Source organism: Chiloscyllium plagiosum, unplaced genomic scaffold (assembly GCF_037043375.1).
Source record: "Chiloscyllium plagiosum isolate Xiang-an unplaced genomic scaffold, Cpla_swu_hap1 HiC_scaffold_3, whole genome shotgun sequence".
Lineage (NCBI taxonomy): Eukaryota > Metazoa > Chordata > Chondrichthyes > Orectolobiformes > Hemiscylliidae > Chiloscyllium > Chiloscyllium plagiosum.
In genome coordinates, this window is record NW_028270141.1 from 112,029,035 (window position 1) to 112,048,613 (window position 19,579).

A 19,579-nucleotide genomic window follows, 5' to 3' on the forward strand; every position below is an offset into this window, starting at 1 on the left:
AAATATCCACTCTGCATGTATTTGCAAAGCCCCATTCAGTTTATTGCTCTCTATGTTCCAGTAATGGTTAAACTTGTCAAAAAACTGACTCCAAACTTATGTCAAAATATCCTTCATTTTTCATACATCTTGGGTATAGGTTGACCTCAAACCTTTGACCTAAAGTCCAAACCGTGTCTGTTTATCATCTGACTGCACCCAAAGTCAAACTTCACTCTGGTGTAAATCTAGTCTATTCAAGAAAAAACAGACAGAGAGATGTAGACTCCAAATGTAGTACAGCCAGAAAGGCAGCTGAGCTACACAGGTTCTGAGTAGGGTACTCAAAGAGGAGTCAAGAGCGGTTTGATGTCTCTGTGCTATCACAACACAGGGAGGCATTGTAAGAATTAATAGGCAGCTAAGTGATACACTGAGCACTCAGAAGAATACTGTTTGTGAGATTTTCAACTTTCAATCTCTCAGGTGCACTAAAGCATTAAAGCTTACTGGCTTCTTCCAAGCTTCACACAGTTTACTCTAACACAGAGCTAGTGACCATCTCACTTTCTCAACTCCAGCGGATGACTTCTCCTCTGAACTGACCTGAGTGACTTATCAAAAACCTTTGAATAAGCACCTGCCCTTCCAATACCGTTTGGCAAAATGGAATGTTGCTACCTTGCAACTCCTGGAACTAATCTACAAATAGTTAAGGTCTCAGCGTTGATCCATCTGACACCAGGCTAGTTATATTTCCATTACATTACTGCCAATTTCTGAGGGGATCTAAATAGGCACTGAAGCATAATGCTTATTTTACCGTGCCATCCTACAGAGGCCAAAAAAATTCCCACCCTTATTTTCAGACAGCCCTTAACCATAAGGATTTGGTTGCCAAAATTGTGCCCTGTTTGACATCCACAAAGTGGGTGTCACAATGTTTGAGGCATTCTAATCTCTAAGAAGCAAAAGGGTGCAGTTTTGACTTTTCATCTTTGTTTTGCTTGTCACAGTGACACTGAAATTACTAAAAATAATAGGAGATACGTTTTCTGGAATTGACTGAATGTGTATTTCACAATATATTACATACTGTGAATGTTTTGATCGAATGGAATGAGTATCAGAAGTTTTCCAGGGAGTATTAATCCATTTCATTAAAAAAATACACATCTAGTTTTTCAACATTATTTGCTTTTACTTTAGAACTACAAGAAGTGATTTTTTTCTAATATCACTTGTGTATAGAATGTATTTTGGCACTGAATTGAAACTCTAAAACGTTTTACACAGTAACTTAAAACTGAATTTATTCCCAATTTTCCACCTCATAAAATGTTACTTTGTTTGGTGAATATCAAGCCCAAACCTATACTTAATTACCCCAGTAATTCTTAACAACTCCAGCACGAACATAATTATTTTTTAAACAACAAAAACAAATCTGAACATAAAATGATGTCCTTGTCTGTAAAATATGGAAGCTTATTGCTTAAAACAGTTTTGGGCAAATAGCTTATAATTTCCAATAGTGAGGGAAATACTTACAGTACAACTAAGGCATACATGCCTGATGTAATGCATAGATGTGTACATTTATAATGTAAATACAGATAAAATCTGGAGTTAGAACCCAAGCGTACACTGTAACTAAGCAGAGATCAACTTTTTTTTAAATTCATTTTGATTTTCAGGAGATATCTTTTGATTCTCACCATCTTCGTTTTCTTTCTTTTTTCCCTCAATCCTTTAGAAGCCTTTTCTTCATTCAATGCACTCTCACAGTCTCTTCCCCTATAATCCATTTGCAGCCATTCTTTTTCTTGGAACCTATCCTGCAGCCTCCTCCTTCCTCCACACCCCTCTTGCAGCCTCACTCTCGCCTTCCACTGGTTTACCATTCAAGCCAAAGATCTCCAGGAGCTACGCCTTCTCCTGCTCTTGTCCCTTTGCTCCCAGACTTCAGTTCCCATCCTTGCCTCTCCTGGGGCAGCTCTTGGCCTACAGATAGTGAACTATCAACGGCAAGCATATGATTGAACCAGCTTATGAGCAGAGAAACAGGTCCTTACCCATTACACTTTAAGGATGGCTTTTCATTGATTGGTTGTCTCTCTGTTTAAATTGCCTGGTCTGATTTGAGGCCTTTTGGTCAGAATTGCCCACTGCCTGTGTATTTTTAAAACTGGAGCTAAGGAAAGAGAGGCTTCCTAGTCTCATTTTAGAATCATGGTATGATGAAACCCCAATTCTACAGCAAATGTTATACTAAGAACATAACCTTGTAATGGAACGGATGCTAACTTATATCAACTGCTTTACCACAGAATCACAGAATATTACATGATCACAGAACAATTAAAACAACATCAATTTAATAACTTCCAGGTTTCGGATTGGTTCTCAGCCATAACCTAACTGAGTGGTGAAACAGACTTGAGGAGCTGAATGACTTATGCCTATTACCTTATCAATATTCCCAAAAAGAGCATTTGGCACAATGGTCTTTTCTGTTTTGCATTAAAGACACATTCAATGCAATGTGCGTGATGTTCAATTGTGTAACTGCATCATTTGTTCCTGATATTAATGTGTCACATATTAGTCACCCCTATTTTTGAATATTCCTTTCAACATAATAATGTCAAAACATGTCTTTTAAAAAAAAAACAAATTCAGATTTTCTTTCAGACCGTCACATGAAATGGATTTCAAACATGAAGTGACTATATTACAACATTTTTATCACTGCCTGTAGTATTCGATAAAATGACTAATTCTGCATTGGAGCTAACTGCTAATTAGATTAGATTAGATTTTCTACAGTGTGGAAACAGGCCCTTCAGCCCAACAAGTCCACACTGACCCTCCGAAGAGTAACCCTCTAAGCATATTGAATGTGTGTATCTTAAACAAGTGGCTTCAGTCAAACTGATCCAAAAGATGATGAGTGTGTCTGTCAGAGCATCATTGCAAGATTTCTTCAGACAGTTGACTTCAGGCAACCATTTTCATCTGATTAATTAATTACCTTCCCTTCATCATAAGGCAACAATTTCAGAGTGCTCAACTCTATTCCCAAAGCATTTAAAAATGAAACAGCAGCAGCAGCATCACATGACAACTTACAGTAGAGATGACATCCAGACCTGGAGTGACAACTGATGTAGCACTATCAGGAAATAACTGCAAACAAATGATCAACCTGATCAAGAGAAAACCCAGACATTGCCCTTAACCTTCAATAGCACCACTGCCATGAAGTCTCCAACCATTAATATTTTGGGGGTCACCAATGAATACAACAACTTAAGTTATCAAGAGCAGGGCTGAGTGCTCATCAATGGGGCATTGCTTTTGATCAGTAACAGTTTTTCTATCATTTACAAAGTTCAAATCACAGTGTAATGAAATGCTCACCTTCACTTGGACAGAAAAAGTTGTAATTTCATCCAAGCAGCGTGACAGGGTTTGGAATAGAGCAATTGTGTCCCTGCCATACAATTTGCATGCGTGTAATTTGCTTTGTGTTGTCCTGTTGATGTGCTATATGTTTTATCTATAGGGTAAACTGCAGCAATTTGCTAAGGTTACTTTGGCAACACCTTTCTCGTCTACAGCCCTCAATGGACAAAGTAGCAATGTTGTGAGTCTGCCGCTATCTCTAAATGTCTTTCCCAGTTTAACACTTTTACAACTGGACATGTGGAGCCATTGTTTCAATTTTAACATTAACAGAGAAACAGAATTGTTATGGTATAGAAGGTGGCAATAGCTCAGTGTGCAGTCTGACCTAGTGCAAACTCCTGTCTTTTCCCCATGAACATGTACATTTTTTTTACAACAGGAACAATAATTCCTATGCCCTCCTGAAGGCTCAATTGAACAGGCCTCCACCACACTTTCAAGCAACACTATTGAGAAAGCAGGATCACTCCAAGGATTGAAGTGGCTAGGAAGAAAGCTTAAAAATAAAAGCAAATTACTGCGAATGCTGGAATCTGAAACCAAAAGAGAAAATACTGGAAAATCTCAGCAGGTCTGGCAGCATCTGTAAGGAGAGAAAAGAGCTGATGTTTCGAGTCTAACTGACCCTTACTTGCTCCTCATTCTCAGGGGAACAGGGGATGAGTAATACATAATGAGAATGCCCAATACTATCAATAACAAATAGATAAAAATAGTGCTAACTTCTTTCTAATTTTTGAACAATAACATGGAGAGAGCATTATGATATTGTACAATGGCAGGCCCACTTATTAACACATTTTTACCAGCTTCTGCGATAGAATATAAAAGCTTCTTTCCTGTCAGGGGTTTAAGACTGTACCTGCACACGTGGTTAATGCTGTAACATGCTGCATGAGGCCTGTAAAAAATCATTGAAGACTTATCTTTGACTTCATAAAGTGTCATTTGAACTCTCAAATTGAGTAATGCAATTAAAATCAGGTAATTTGGATATATAACACCCTCTCCTCTTGTAACATAATTTTATGATCCCCACAACAGCATCAGAGTTTAATTACATCAAGAACAAGTATTTTTCTTTGCAGTAAAAAGATAGTGTTCATACTTCAATCAAAAATTAAAGTCCTTTTGCTGGCAAATTGCTTTACTAATGAGTTAAACATTTCATGGAGTAACTGTTACTGTTATGACAACTTTGAAAACTGAAAAGCCTACTGAACGCTGAATATGCTTTGGCTGATAAAGCAAGCAACGACACTTCAACATAGCTTTGGTGCCATCTAGTGGTTTTCACTGTTATTTGTAGACTATCACTTTTAAGGCTTAAGATTCTCAGAAGTTTATTTTACAATTTCTGTATTAATCCAAAAGTTCAGCAAAACAGCATCTTTCACAGCAAAAAAAAAGATGGATTATCAAATATTTCAAAACTTCTTTGGTTAAGACCTGTAAATCCAGCTCAAAACATCTACTGAATTTGGGATTTCCTGGTCTGTAGTCACTAGGCTAAACATTACTGAAACTCTCCTGAAAACAATCAGTGCTGGAAATCATCGTGGGTCAGACAGCATCAATGGAGCGAGAGCAAGCTAACGTTTTGAGTCTGGATGATTCTTCATTAGAGCTGAAATGAAGTGTGCAGGGGACAGCATTTATGCTATAGTTTGGGGTGGGGGAAGTGGGTGTAGGGTGTTGGTGGAGAAAAGATGTTGATAGTTCTGATTGAATGATCACTTAATCTGAACGATCAACTGCTTTTCTCCATCAACATCCTACACCCCCCACCCACCTTGAACCAAACTAAAGCATAAATGCTGTCCCCACCAGACTTCACTTCAGCTCTGATGAAGAATCATCCAGACTTGAAATGTTAGCTTGCGCTCTCTCTATGGATGCCATCTAATCTGCTGTGATTTCCAACACTGGTGGTTTTCAGTACAGATTCCAGCATCTGCAGTAATTTGTTCCTACATTACTGAAATTTTCTCTCTATTTTGGAGGCATGATGCACGAACAGGTCTTCAGAGTAAGCAACACTTGCAGAGGTTATTTGTTGTAATAAGAATCTCGTCTTAAATTACATACCAATTATTACAATTTGTTTCAATAATTATCAAGACATTTTTCAGACCAGGGACCCAGGAAGAGAGAAACACTATTAAACGTCACACAGAACAACATATCCTGGGTACACAATTAACAAATTAAAACAGTAAAATAAGTATCTCGAATATAATTTCAGAATAAGGGATTGTACATTTAAGACAGAAATGAGAAATAATTGCTTCTCTCAGAGGGTAGTGCATACGTGGTTTTGTGACAGGTCATTTTTGTGTTGAACCCCAAGAGATAAGAGAGATATTAAATAAATACTCACATCAGTTTTTACAGTGGAGAAAGACAGGGAGGCTAGAGAACTTGGAGAAATAAATATTGACGTTTTAAAAACAGTTCACATTACAGAAAAGGAGGTTTAGGAGGTCTTAGAGAATATCCAGGACCTGATCTAATGTATCCCAGAACGCCTTGGAAAGTAAGGGAAGAATTTGTGGCCCCTTGCAGAAATATTTGCATCATCTATAAGTGAGATGCCTGATGACTGGAGGGTAGCTAATGTTGTGCCTTTGTTTAAGAAAGGTTGTAAGGAGAAACCAGGAAATGAGAGACTTGTGAGTGACTTTGGTTGTGGGCAAGTTGTTGGAGGTGATTCTTAAAGATAGGTTTATAAGAATTTATAGAGGTAAGAATTGAGTAGGGGTAGTCAGCATGGTGTCTCAAACTTTCTTTGAGTTTTTTGAGGAGTTAGCAAAAAGATTGATGAGGGCAGAGCAGTAGACGTTCTTTACTTGGATTTTAGTAAAGCCTTTGACAAGGCTCCGCATGCGAGACTGATTGATAAAATTAGGTCCCATGGGATTCAGGATGACCTTGCTATTTGGACACATAATTGGCTTAAGGCAGGAGACAGAGATGGCAGTAGAAGGCTGCTTTTCAGACTGGAGGCCTCAGACCAGCGGTTTTCCACAGGGATCGATTCTGGGTCCTCTTTTGTTTATCATTTATATCAATGATTTGGACAGGAATGTAGAAGGTATGGTTAGTCAGCTTTGAGGATGACACCAAAATTGGTTGCATAATAGGCAGTGAAGAAGGTTTTCTAAGATTACAAAAGAATCTTGATCAAATGGGTCAGCGGGCTGAAAAACAGCAGATGGAGTTCAATTTGAATAAATGTGAGATAATTATGAGTAAACATACAGGGACAGGACCTATACAATTAATGGTACAGCCTTCAATAGTGTTGTAAAATTTAGGGACCTAGGGATTCAGGAACATAATTCTTTTAAGTTTGCGTCACATATAGACAGGGTGGTTAAAAAGGCATTTAGCACGCTAGCCCTCATTGCTCAGTCCTTTGAGTATCAGACTTGGGAAGTCATGTTGAGGTTATACAGGACATTGGTGAGGACTCTTCTGAAGTATTGTGTCCAGTTCTCATTGATCTGTTATAGGGAGGATTTTATTAAGCTAGAAAGGGTTCAGAATAGATTAACCAGAATATTGCTGGTTATAGAATGCTTGAGTTATAAAGAAAGACTGGACAGGTTGGGACTTCTCTCACTTGAGTGGAGGAGGTTGAGAGGTGACCTCATGGAGTTTTATAAAATCATGAGGGGCATAGATAGGGTTAATAGTAGGTTTCTTCTCCCAAGGATGGGGGATATCAAGAGTAGGGGGTATACTTTAAGGTGAGAGGACAGAGATTTAAAAAGGTATTAATGGGATACTCTTTAACTCAGGTTGACAGGAGTGAGAGCTGCATTATTCTGTTAAAGGCTCATTTTTCTCATTTAGACATGGATCCTGAGTTCAGCTCATGGCAGATATTGGATGAGTGGCAAAGAGCATATTGGACATCACACGGTGTTGGTGGGTGGTAACAGTTAGCAAATGTTTTTGAATCAAGTGTGGTTCACATATGGAATGAGCTTCCTGACGAAGTGGTGGATGCAGGTTACAATTACAACATTTAAAAAACATTTGGATAAGTACATGAATAAGAAAGGTTTGGAGGGATATGGGCCAGGAGCATGCAGGTGGGACTAGTTTAGTTTGGTATTAGGTTGAGCATGGACTGGTTAGATCAAAGGGTCTGTTTCCATGCTGTATGACTCCATGACATCAGCAACGTAACCAAGGAACAACTATTTCAGAAGCAGGACCTTGAGCACAGAGGAGAAGGAGAAACCCAGCTGAGTGGCTGAAGTCAGGCCAGCTTTCCCTCAGCAGTGTCGGTACTGTCCAAGTCTCAGCAGTGAGTCTGAGGCAACTTTGCTTCAAACCTGATCCAATTTTTTGCTGTAATGTTAAACTAAGTGATCAGTAAAGAAGTAGACTGAGTAACAGTACAGACTGTAATATCGATAACTGACATATGAGGTTTCTTCTATTCCCTGCTCTTTAAACTTTAGAAAAAACAGTTGCAGATTTCAGTCAAAGAGAAAACAAACCTCTCTCTTCTGCCTTGCTTGACAGGGATAGGCTAGAAAAAAAAAGGAGCATCTCGTTGTGCCATTTCAATGGAGCTGTTTATTGACATTTCCCCAAGGGATTTCATATGCCATTGTCAATGCATTAGTGTGTTTCAAAAGTTACAGTTATCTCCGTGGGGTTTCGGAATTGTTTGATGGACATCCTTCATGTGACTATTGAATACAAAGTTTGATTTTAAAAGAATCTAACAAATTTTTTGAGATTTAAAAGTTTTGAATGACTTTTATGAATGGGAGACTTTTTAATTCAGGTTGGTAGGAGTGAGAGCTGCATTATTCTGTTAAAGGTTCATTTTTCTCATTTAGACATGGGTCCTGAATAGAGCTCATGATAGATACTGGATGTCACACGGTGTTGGTGGGTGGTAACGCTTAGCAATAAATTGGAATGGAGGCTATAAGTGGCCATGTGGGTTTAGAAGCAGGGCTTATGATTCCTGAAGAAGGGCTTATGCCCGAAACGTCGATTCTCCTGTTCCCTGGATGCTGCCTGACCTGCTGCGCTTTTCCAGCAACACATTTTCAGGTTTAGAAGCAGCCTTGATGTGATGTTGCAGTGCAACTTGCGGATGTTATACATTGCCATCACTTTGAATTGGTGGTGGAGACTGTATGCTTAAGCAAGAGGATGTGGTGCAATGTTCTGTATGGTGTCAAATTTCTGGAGTGTTTTTGGAGACATACATTCAGGCAAGTAGTTTTCCAGCGTGTTCCTGAGTTGTGCCTTGTAAACACTGGACAAGCTTTGGGGAATCAGGAGGTGTGTTGAGCATAATTCCCAGCTCTTGCCCTTGTATGTAAATAGCTAGTCCAGTTTGGTTCCTGGTCCATGATAACCCCGAGGTTATTGATAGTGGAGGGTTTAGCAAAGGAAATGTCACTAAATTTGAAGGGGAGGTGGTTAGATTGCAGATGAACATTGCCTGGTACATATGGAAAGAAGATTACTTGTCACTTATTTGCTCAAACCTGAAGTTATCCAGGTCGTGTTGCTGGGAAAGCACAGCCAGTCAGGCAGTATCCGAGGAGCAGGAGAATCGACGTTGTGGGCATAAGTCCTTCATCAGGAATGAGGCTTGTGGGCATGGGGCTGAGAGATAAATGGAAAGGGGGGGGGATGAGCATGGTGGGGGCAAGGTACCTGAGAAAGCAATAAGTGGATGAAGGTAAGGGAGAAAGTGATAGTGGCAAGAGTGATAGACACGTCAGGAGGATGGTGCCGAGTTGGAGGCTTGGGACTGGGATAATGTTTATATCTGTCAGCCAGAGCAAAAGAGTATCAGGTTCTGTTCACTCTAGGAGCTGGCTCTGAGGGAGCTGAATCCATGTCAAGGACTCTCCACATGTAAATAGAGTGACTTGGTGAGAAGATACTGGTCTCTATGGAGTTATTTCACTGGCAGCTCACAATAATATGGTCATAATTTCCTGAACTCAAATCCTCTCTTGGTGAAACAAAAACTATTTTCTTTTACTCAGATTTGTTCTAGTTCCTGACAATTGATTCCAATTTCAATTGTGGCTGAAAATGCCCAGGTTCACTCCATACCCAATAATTGCTTTTTCATTTTATTTAACATGAAAAACCCATTCTCCCTTCTGACTGCTGAATGGTAGATGGTTACGTGCTCTGACAGTGACCCAGCCTGCTTGTCTTTGATGATACTAATAGAACTCTCCATGCCAGCAGATCTCTTGATTCAATTTCTGTGAAGAAATATATTTTTTAAAAAACACAGAAACCCTGCAGTTATCAAAGCAGTGAAAGGGGGCTTCCCTTAATATAATCCTCTGATAGACTGCTCCTAACAGTGTCTTTTATTTCAGAATTCCTTCAATGCGATTATCTGTCCCTGTAAGTCAATGTCCCTAATAACACAATTGTCAACAACAGGAACATCTGGTATAAATGCTAGGTTGTTATCTCAAGTATACAAAGATATAAATTGTAAAATGAAAACAGAAAATGGTGGAAACAATGAGCTAGTCAGGCAGCTTTTGTCAAGAAAGTTAATACAGTTAATGATTTCAGACTACATGAAACTTTGTCAGAATATGAGGTCATAAATGCATAGCTTACAATTTTTAAAAATCCTTCCACTGCGAAGATCAACACTTGTCGTTTGTATTTTATCATTCTCGAAGCCAGCAGCTTCTTGAAGTACAGGGCATTTACTGACTATGTTACTGTGGATCTAGAGTCACATGTAACCCAGACTGAATAAAAACAGATTTTATTCCCTAAAAGACATTGTGAAACACTTGAGTTTTAATGAGATTTGATGATAATTTTATGGTCACTATTATCGAGACTAATTTTCAATTTGATACTTTATTGATTAGCTTAAATTGCACTTATGCTGGGATTTGAACCTGGGTCCTCAGAGCAGTAGAATCAGTTTGAATTACTGATCCAATGACACTACAGCCAGAGAATAGGGACAAATAGGAAAATTAAAAGATTTGGCAATCAATAAGGTGGATAACAAAAATAGAATTGACTGACAGCACTGTTACACAGATTGACATGATTGAGAAGTAGAAGATATATGAACCCAAAGGGTGTGAGAATGCTTACAAATGAATAACAAAGAAGGGGAGTCTATGTTATTAAGGTCTACCAGAGAGGAGCCATTCACGGTAAAGAGGCCCATAACAGAAAAAAGTGGAGTTACAATCAGTCTCCAAGCAGGAAAGGCTACCAGAAAACTCCTGAGGTGCTTAAAGGTCAGTGAGAATACCTTGGAAGCAGAAGAGTCTTGATGTGTAGGGGAGCAAGATATCTTACAAAGCCATTGAAGACATGAGTTTAGGGCACCTATGTTAAGTCATAGTCAATAGAGTTAGCAGTTTGTTTGAAGAGCCTTAGGAAGAGAGATTAATTGAAGAAAACAGCATCTCGTGAAAACATAGAAATTTGCCTAAAGGAAACCAATGTTAGCCAGGTCAGCTGAGTGAGTATCTGTAGCGTGGAGATTATGTGATTCTTCACAGATATTTTAAGTGTCTTGTCAGGAAATCCTGGAATAAAAAGGGTTGAATATTTCTTTATCTTTACAGTGAGACCTTTCAATTTTTTTCTGAACTAGAGTATTATGGCTCATGTTTCTCCTTTGTGCAATAAACCTTTATGTTCTTTTGCTAGAAGTATGTTCGCAGCTTTCCCTGAATATGTTCAGTGACTGAGCTCCTGGTTAAAAAAAAAAATCCATCAAGCCAGGTTTCATTCTGGACTTGTTCAGTATTACCATAGGCTGGGATCATAAAGTGGCCACTCTTTATGGAATTAAAAATCCTTGAAGTAAAGATGGATCAGTGAATCTTTAAAAACATATATATGGAAGAACTGGGCAAAGACACATGAATATTGCTTTTGATACATATTACATAGGTTGGAATTTCAAAATGACATTTTCCCAAGAGTAGAAAGTGTAACAATGAAATCTTTGACTAAAGCTAGACTGAGAGTTAGTGGAAATGTCAGACTTAGAAATCAAAGCAGGATGTCATCAGGTTGAGATGCTGACATAAATCATAGTTTTAAAGAAGGGTAACCTGAATTTGACATGTCAGCAGTAGAATTCACTATGATTCAGTTACAAATGAAAAAAAAAACACATGGATGGAAGCAAACAAAAAACAGAAATGGAATGTATAGAGAGAGAGAGAGAGAAAGGAGAAATTGAAAGAAAGATAGAAAGAAGAAAGCTTAAAATGACAAGAGAGAAAAACAAAGTGAAATCAAAAGGGGGTAGAAGGAAAATGAAAAGAAAATGGAACTTAAGTTTTAACACAAAAATAAAAAATGTGGATAATATGACGTGATTAGGGAAATGCTTAGAATAAAGGAAAAAAAACATAATAATTGAGAGGATGATTCAGATTCCACGGAGGGATTTGACTTAACAAAAAAAAATCTTAATTGAGTGCCTAAATTGACAGTGCATGGACCTGAAAGATATTTTACCCCACTTGAAAAGATAGCTGTGAAGTTTAAGTAGTTAAAAGATGCTTCGACTTTAATGTTACAGTGCGTCCTGAAAGATACAATTATGCGTGCATACACCAGCCTGAAAGAAAAGCAGCACGAAGACTAAGAAGTGGACTGCTTAGCTCTGTTTCTTCCATATTCTTTCTATTTATTAGCATGCATTTAGCCTTCATTATAACTTGGTAGCACCACTACTAACCAAGAACACAAGACCATATCTGCTACAAAATCAGAAATTGCTTGAAAAACGCAGCAGGCCCGGCAGCATCAATGGAGAGAATGCAGAGTTAACATTTCAGGTCCAGTGACCCTTCTTCAGAACTACTTCAGGATATAGCTTCTAGACTGGGTCTCCAGCACTTGATGTGATGACCAAGAGGGGAAAGTAAATTGCACTCATTCTCACAAATCTACCTCTCATTGATGTGTCCATGCATAACAGTATTAATAGGAAAGATTACTTCACTCATCGCTGCTGCACAGTCCTTGTGGGGATGAAGTCTTATCTTCACATTGAGAATATTAGTTACTGTGTTGTGTGGGACTACCACTCTTAACTGGGACAGATTTCAAATAGATCTAGCAACTCAAAGCATTCTTGGGGCGCTGTGATCCACCATTTAAACCCGAATTCGGCTTAATCAAATTCTACTACCCACAAGGCTCGGTATATTCCCCAATCGACTATTACTATCAAGTCAAGGGATCAACCACGGTTCAACAAAGAGTGCAGAAAGGCACAACATGGGTTGTATTAAATATAGCTACATAATGAGATGCAAACCGGGTGAAGCTGATGTATAGGACTATTTGCATGCCAAACAATGGAAACCACATATAAGTCAGGGCTAAGTGATCCTAACCACCAAATCTAAGCTCTGGAGTCTTGCCATATTCAGTCAAGAAAGATTATGGATAGCTAAACAACTGACAGGAGGTGGAGATTCCATGCTTCACACTCAATAATGGGGGAGCCCAGTAAATCAATAAAAGATACGACTAAAGCTTTTGCACCTATCTTCAGCCAGAAGTACCAACAGGGTGATCCAAATTGGCCTCCTATGGATGTCTCCAAATCATAGCTGGAGCCTTCAACCAATCCAATTCACTCCATGTGATGTGAAGAAATAGATGAATATACCGGATATTACAAAGTCCATGAGCCCTGACAATATTATGGCAAAAGTACCGACAACTTGTGTTTTGGTATTGGCCCTGCACTGGCCAAGATGTTGCGGTACAGTGTCAACATTAGCATCAATCTGACAGTGTAGGAAATTGCCTAGGTATGCAGAGTCCATGAAAGGGGCACACATCTGCCCCATCGAAATACCACCCTGTCTGTCTATTCACGATCATCAACAAAGTGATGGAACAGTTCATCAACAGTGCTATCAATTAGCACTTGAAGAGGAGTAACCTATTCACAAATGCTCAGTTTGGGCTCCACTAGAACCACTCAGCTCCTGACCTCGTTGATCCAGATATGGACAAAAGCACTAAATTCAAGAGGTGAGTTGGGGGTGACTGCTGTTAACATCAAGGAGAAAGTGAGGACTGCAGATGCTGGAGATCCGCCTAGGAACCCTCCAACCACAAGGGATGAACTCAGATTTCTCCAGTTTCCTCATTTCCCCTCCCCCCACCTTGTCTCAGTAAAATCCCTCGAACTCAGCACCGCTTTCCTAACCTGCAATCTTCTTCCTGACCTCTCCGCCCCACCCCCACTCCAGCCTATCACCCTCACCTTGACGTCCTTCCACCTATCGCATTTCCAACGCCCCTCCCCCAAGTCCCTCCTCCCTACCTTTTATCTTAGCCTGCTGGACACACTTTCCTCATTGCTGAAGAAGGGCTCATGCCCGAAACGTCGATTCTCCTGCTCCTTGGATGCTGTTAACATCAAGGCAACTTTCCACTAAGTATGACATCAAGGAGCCCTAACAAAACTAGAGTCAATGCGAATCAGAGGAAATCTCTCTGTTAGTTGCAGTCATACCTAACACAAAAGAAGATGGTTGTGATTGTTGGTGGTTAATCATCTCAACTCCAGGACATCTCTGTACGAGTACTTCCGGTGAGTGTTCTAGGCTTCACCAGTGACCATCCTTTTATCATAAGGTCAGCATTGGGATGTTCCTGATGATTGCCCAATGGACAGCATCTTTTGCAACTGCTCATATTGAAACAATTCATGCCCACATGCAGCTCTTGACGTGGACAACAGTCAGACCTGAACTGATTTGTGACAAGGAACATTTACACCACATGAATGCCAGGCAATGTCCACCTCCAACAAGAGAGAATCTGACCATTATCCCACGACATTCAATTACATTATTATCATTGAATCCCCCACTATTAACAGCCTGGGTGTTGCCACTGACCAGAAACTGAACTGGACAAGCCATTTAAATAATGTGGTTACAAAATTAGGCCAGAAGTTGGGAATCCTACAATGAGTAACCCACATCCCTACTCCCCAAAGCCTGTCCACCATCTATAAGACACAAGCCAGGAATGTGATGGAATACTCCCCAAGTGTCTAGATGGTTGCAGCTCCAACAACACCAAGGAAACTTCACACTATCCATGACAAAGAAGCCTGCTTGATTATTCAACATTCACGCCTTTCATTACCAACTCAAAATGGCACAGTGTGTAGAATCTGCAAAATGCACTTTGGTAACATACCAAGGCTCTTTTGACAGTATCTTCACACTTGAGGCCTCTACCAATTGGAAGACGAAGGTGACAGATTGGAAAGCCATTACTTGAAAGTTCCACTCCAAGTCACACAGCAGCCAGGGTTGAACTATTTTGCTACTCCATCATGATTGCTGGATCGAATCCTGTCACTCCCTTCCTAAAAGTACTGCAGATATTCTAACTTCCTAAAGTTTTCAAGAAGGCAGCTTACCTTTCTTAGGGTAATCAGGGATGGGCAATAAAGGCAGGCCTAGCCAGTGAGTGCCTACACCCCATGAACGAGTCAAACAAAAATCTGTTGCTGCTGATGGTCTATATTGTTGTCAATACTGAGGCCAATCTTCTAATTCCAGATTTAATAATTAAATTAATCTTCAATTAGCTGTTGTAATAGCATTTCAATGTTCCCAAACCATTTAACCTGGGCATCTGCATTGTTCATTCAGTCTAATGTTACCACCACACCATCATTCCCATACTTCTATTATACAACATACATGCCTACTGCTGCAGTCTCACTGAAGGAAGCTCTATATTTCAACAATTTATGGAAAATAAATCAAGTTGTGTTAAGATTTTCCTTAAGCTGACTTCACAGGCAATTCCTTTTGCAAAATGCTATCAGTTTAAGTAAATTTCACTTACTGTGTGTTTTTTCCATACAGTCACAGTCTCACGTTGTTAGTGATAGGGGTGGGATGGTAGTGGAGAGAGTAACAAATTCTAATTTGAGGCTCAATAACTTTGTTTCATCTTTAAACTAATCTTCATAAAGCACTTCCAAATCCTCTTCATCCTTTTTTTAAATTTACAGGATGTGGGTATTGCTGTCTAGACAGTTAGGTTCAGTGGGCAGTTAAGACTCCAATGTAGACCAGACCAAGTAAGTTTTCTTCACTAAAGGGCATTATTGATTCAAATGGATTTTTTCCAACAATTGACAACACCTTTAAGGTCATAATTCAATTTTAATTCCAGATTTTGTTATGCCATGGTGGGATTCAAACCCTGGGCTTTCAATTAGTCCTTACTTGGTGTGGCCTACCATGAACCCAGGTGCACAGCAATGCAGTGGAGCAGCAATTGCGGTCTGATTGACCTAGCAGGCTGCTCAGACACTGAGTAAGAATAAAATGACATATTATCAGACATCCACTGAGGATCGAAAACAAATAGTCCACTCTAAGCTGATCCTGCAAAGCCTGCCTTTTTAAAATTGTCATCCTGTCCCAACTGCAGGACAGATCCAACAGAATTGGTAGCATGGCAGTACTTGGTCAGGACTGAGTTGGTCAGAAAGCCCTCAGCATTGACCCTAGACTCTACAAAGTCTCCAGGCATCAGATCATGAATAGAACCCACCATCCTCCCTCAGGTGATGAATCAGTACTTCTCCATGTTGAAAAGAACTTAACGGAGCAAAGGCATAAAATGTACTCTTGTCGGGGAACTTCTATGTGCATCACCAAGACTAGCTCACTGCAACTTACTGAAGTAGCCAAATGACTACCAGATTGGACTTGTACCAAGAAGGAAGAGAATCAAAATGAGGAGAAAAAAGTTACTCCAACTAACCCTATCCAATCTACCTGTCACATTGGTATCCATCAATGACAGAAGTAGGAATAACCACAGAACGTTCGTTGTTGAGATAAAATTCAGTCTTCACACTTAGGTTGCTCACCATCATGTTCAGTGGTATCATCAATATGTTAAATAGGATAGATCTAGAACAACTGAAACACTGTGAGCATCAGTGTCACAATCTATAACCTCAGCCAGACATATTCCTACTGTTATCATCAAGCCCAACCGACAAACCCTGGTTCACAAACAGAAACGTGAAAGGAACATCAGTCCTACATAAAAATTAGTTTATCAAACTTGTGTAGGTAAAACCTAGGAATACAAACATGTTCTACAGTGGAAGTAGCATGCTACAGCCAGAGCTAATCAATCCCACAAGAAATGAATTAGATCAAAGCTCTGCAATTGCGTCACATCTAACCATGAATAGTAGTGGGAAATTAAACAATTAAGTGGGGTATGATATGTGTATTAGACAAGACTGAAACATTGAGACAGAAATGGAGAGTGGATGTTCCACCTGGACCTTCTTCTGACGATCTCAGCATTACTGATTTTGAATAACATGATATGGATTTTAAGATATATGAAAATTCCTGGCATTTAAACTAGTTATAAGGACACTTCAAAACAACTACATAAAAGCTGTGATAGCACGACTGCTGGGTTAAATTAATAGGAAAAGGGTTTTCAGAACAATGTTAAATAATTTGAAGAAAATGGGAATGATTTCAGTTGATAGATGGCATTGAACATGTAACTTATATCCACTAAGAAAGAGTATCCTTGATTGATATACTGCAAACTAGTACATTGGAACAAAAAACATGATTATGAATGAAAACACACATACATTTCTCAAAAGACAAAGATCTGGCCAAGTTTCAAGGCTCTTACCTCTGCATTTAGATTGTCTGCCAAACGAGCCAGAAACTGGCTTTCAATTGGATTCTGCTGAGTCAGTAAAGTTAAGTAATGGCTCAGTTTATCATGAGAAGTGATGATTGTGCCTTCACCAAATTTGTCAAACTGTGGTCGTCCAGCTCTGCCAAAAATCTGCATCACATCTAAAATTCCTAGGTCAACAAAGGAGCCCCTCTTTGCATCATATATTTGAGTACCCTGTGGAAAAACCACACAAATAGCACGATAAATATCTACAATTAATATTGCTTCATTTCTATAAAATAATTTAGTTTTCAATCAGTACATCTTGAAAAAGATATATGTTTGACATATAGTATTGTTTTATGGCTTAGAACATCCTTTAATTTTTGAGCTATGCTTGTTTCTACTTTATTCAATGACTTATATTGCACAGGCAGTGCTTACGGCAACTGGCTGGGAGTTTACTGAGATCAATCATGTGATATAAATTGTGTGGTCTATATATTTTTAATCATTTATTTTAAGTTTGGGTTGTGTGTGTGTGCAACATGTAAGCACTGCTGTGGCCATGGTGATTTCTTTTTCCAACAGTCTGACAGAGCTACTTTGGTAGCACTGATGGATTTGTGTTTTCCTTGGGATGTTTTACAAAATAGCAAGCCATTTTACAACTTACCAGAACCATTCTACTTTAAGGTTTGGTAGAAATTTCCAGATTTTATTTTTTAAAGCATGGTGGGAACACCATTGCTTGGAGGAAGAGACTATTTTAAAAATTTTAATTTGTTTTGAGTGGTTCTGTGATTTCATTGGATAGAGATAGTTGGAAAGAGCAATGCTGCTGGGGTTACCTTAGGGTAAGGAGGTAGTTCCAAACCGCAAATTATTGAGGTAAAATATTGATGAGGTTATTTTAAGCAGAGTATGTTTATGTTCAGATATATGACAGCCCCAGGAAGAAGATACCAACATTTTCAATTTAGGAATTTATGTCACAGTTACTTTATGTCTGTCAAAGTGTTCGTAATTTATTTTCCTCATGCATGAGTACTGGAAAATGGAGTGTTTTGGGGTATTATACAAGGGTTTTTTTTTAATTTATAAAGGAATACTTTGGGGTTAATGGGACTTACCCTTACTATCTGTTTAAAAATCTCTGAATTTGTAGTATCATTATATAGTATTATATAGTATTATATAGTATTATATAGTATTATATAGTACAGTTCATTCCAGGATACCTTCAGTTTTGGATAATAAACTTCTGTTTTATTGTTAAAAGCAAATATGCAATTTTGTGTGCATTTATCTCAGTAAGAGACCACTTTGCTGAACTAAAACAGAACAAAACATAGCTGGGTTTCAGTCTGGGATCTGACTTGCCCTGTAAATACATCAGCTGGAATCGTAATAATGTTGATGGGTGAATTATAATGATTAGATATTATCATGTCAACCAGGAATGTCTCAATGATAATTTCAACTTGTGCATTCATCTAGATTCGTAGCACCATCATTAGTACATTTTTGAGTTAGATTCACTAAATCATATGCCAACACAACATTTTCCATTTCCCACTTCAATAAAAGGAGAAAGAAAATACAGAAAAACATTGCTCGAATCATAATTCAAGAATTTAATTCATCAGCAATATTTAAAATCTGATAATTCACATTTTTTAATGGGTTGTTTACACAACAGAGTGTTTACTGATTACTGTGGTTTGAAACTATATGGAGCTTGTTGATTTATTTCCTGAATAGGTGAAATAGTAATTCTGTTTCTGTGCTTAATGCTAGTCTTTTTTTTCTGATTGAAAAAGTTCTTTTGAATTCTGTGAAGGAAATTAATTTGAAGGATTAAAAAATGAAATACTTTATCAGTTAAAAATTGTAAAGCTTCATTCAATAAAACAAAATTTGAAAAGCTTCTTAAAAGCAAAAGCTTGAACTAAGATTGCAATGTGGACTATTCACAAGTGTTATCCACCACCCCAAGCTTTCTAATTTTGTACTCAACATGTTTTAAACATGCTTAATCAGTGTCACATTCTGCTATGCAGTATAATGTAATTATAATCAAAGCTCTGTGATGACGCACATTGGTACTATAAAATACCCCCTGGCTTTAGGATACCCATTAAAGCTTTATTAAAAAAAACACTTCGAACAACACATCCCCAGGTACTTCAGAGAGGTAATTAAACAAAATGAACTGCCAAGCCAAAGAAAAAGCTATTAGGTAGGATGATCAAAAGTTTGGTTAAAAATGTGGCCTCAAAGATGAAAGAGTGGAAAGAAAGCAAGATTTAGAGAGAAAAGTTGAAAATGTGAAGTATAGACATTTGAAGTCATGATCATGAGTGGTATGGTGGTGGCATTGTGGTGGTGGAGGAGG

General features: G+C 38.6%; 1 protein-coding gene across 2 annotated transcripts in view; it reads right to left on the minus strand.

Annotated features, from left to right (window-relative positions):
* The window catches only part of ascc3 (activating signal cointegrator 1 complex subunit 3), a 544,034-nt gene that overhangs the window by 214,585 nt on the left and 309,870 nt on the right, over positions 1–19,579 (minus strand). For both annotated transcript variants that reach the window (XM_043687007.2, XM_043687008.2), the window contains exon 16: positions 17,191–17,415. In XM_043687007.2, the coding sequence (XP_043542942.2) occupies positions 17,191–17,415 (225 nt within the window). The remainder of the gene's footprint in view (positions 1–17,190; positions 17,416–19,579) is intronic.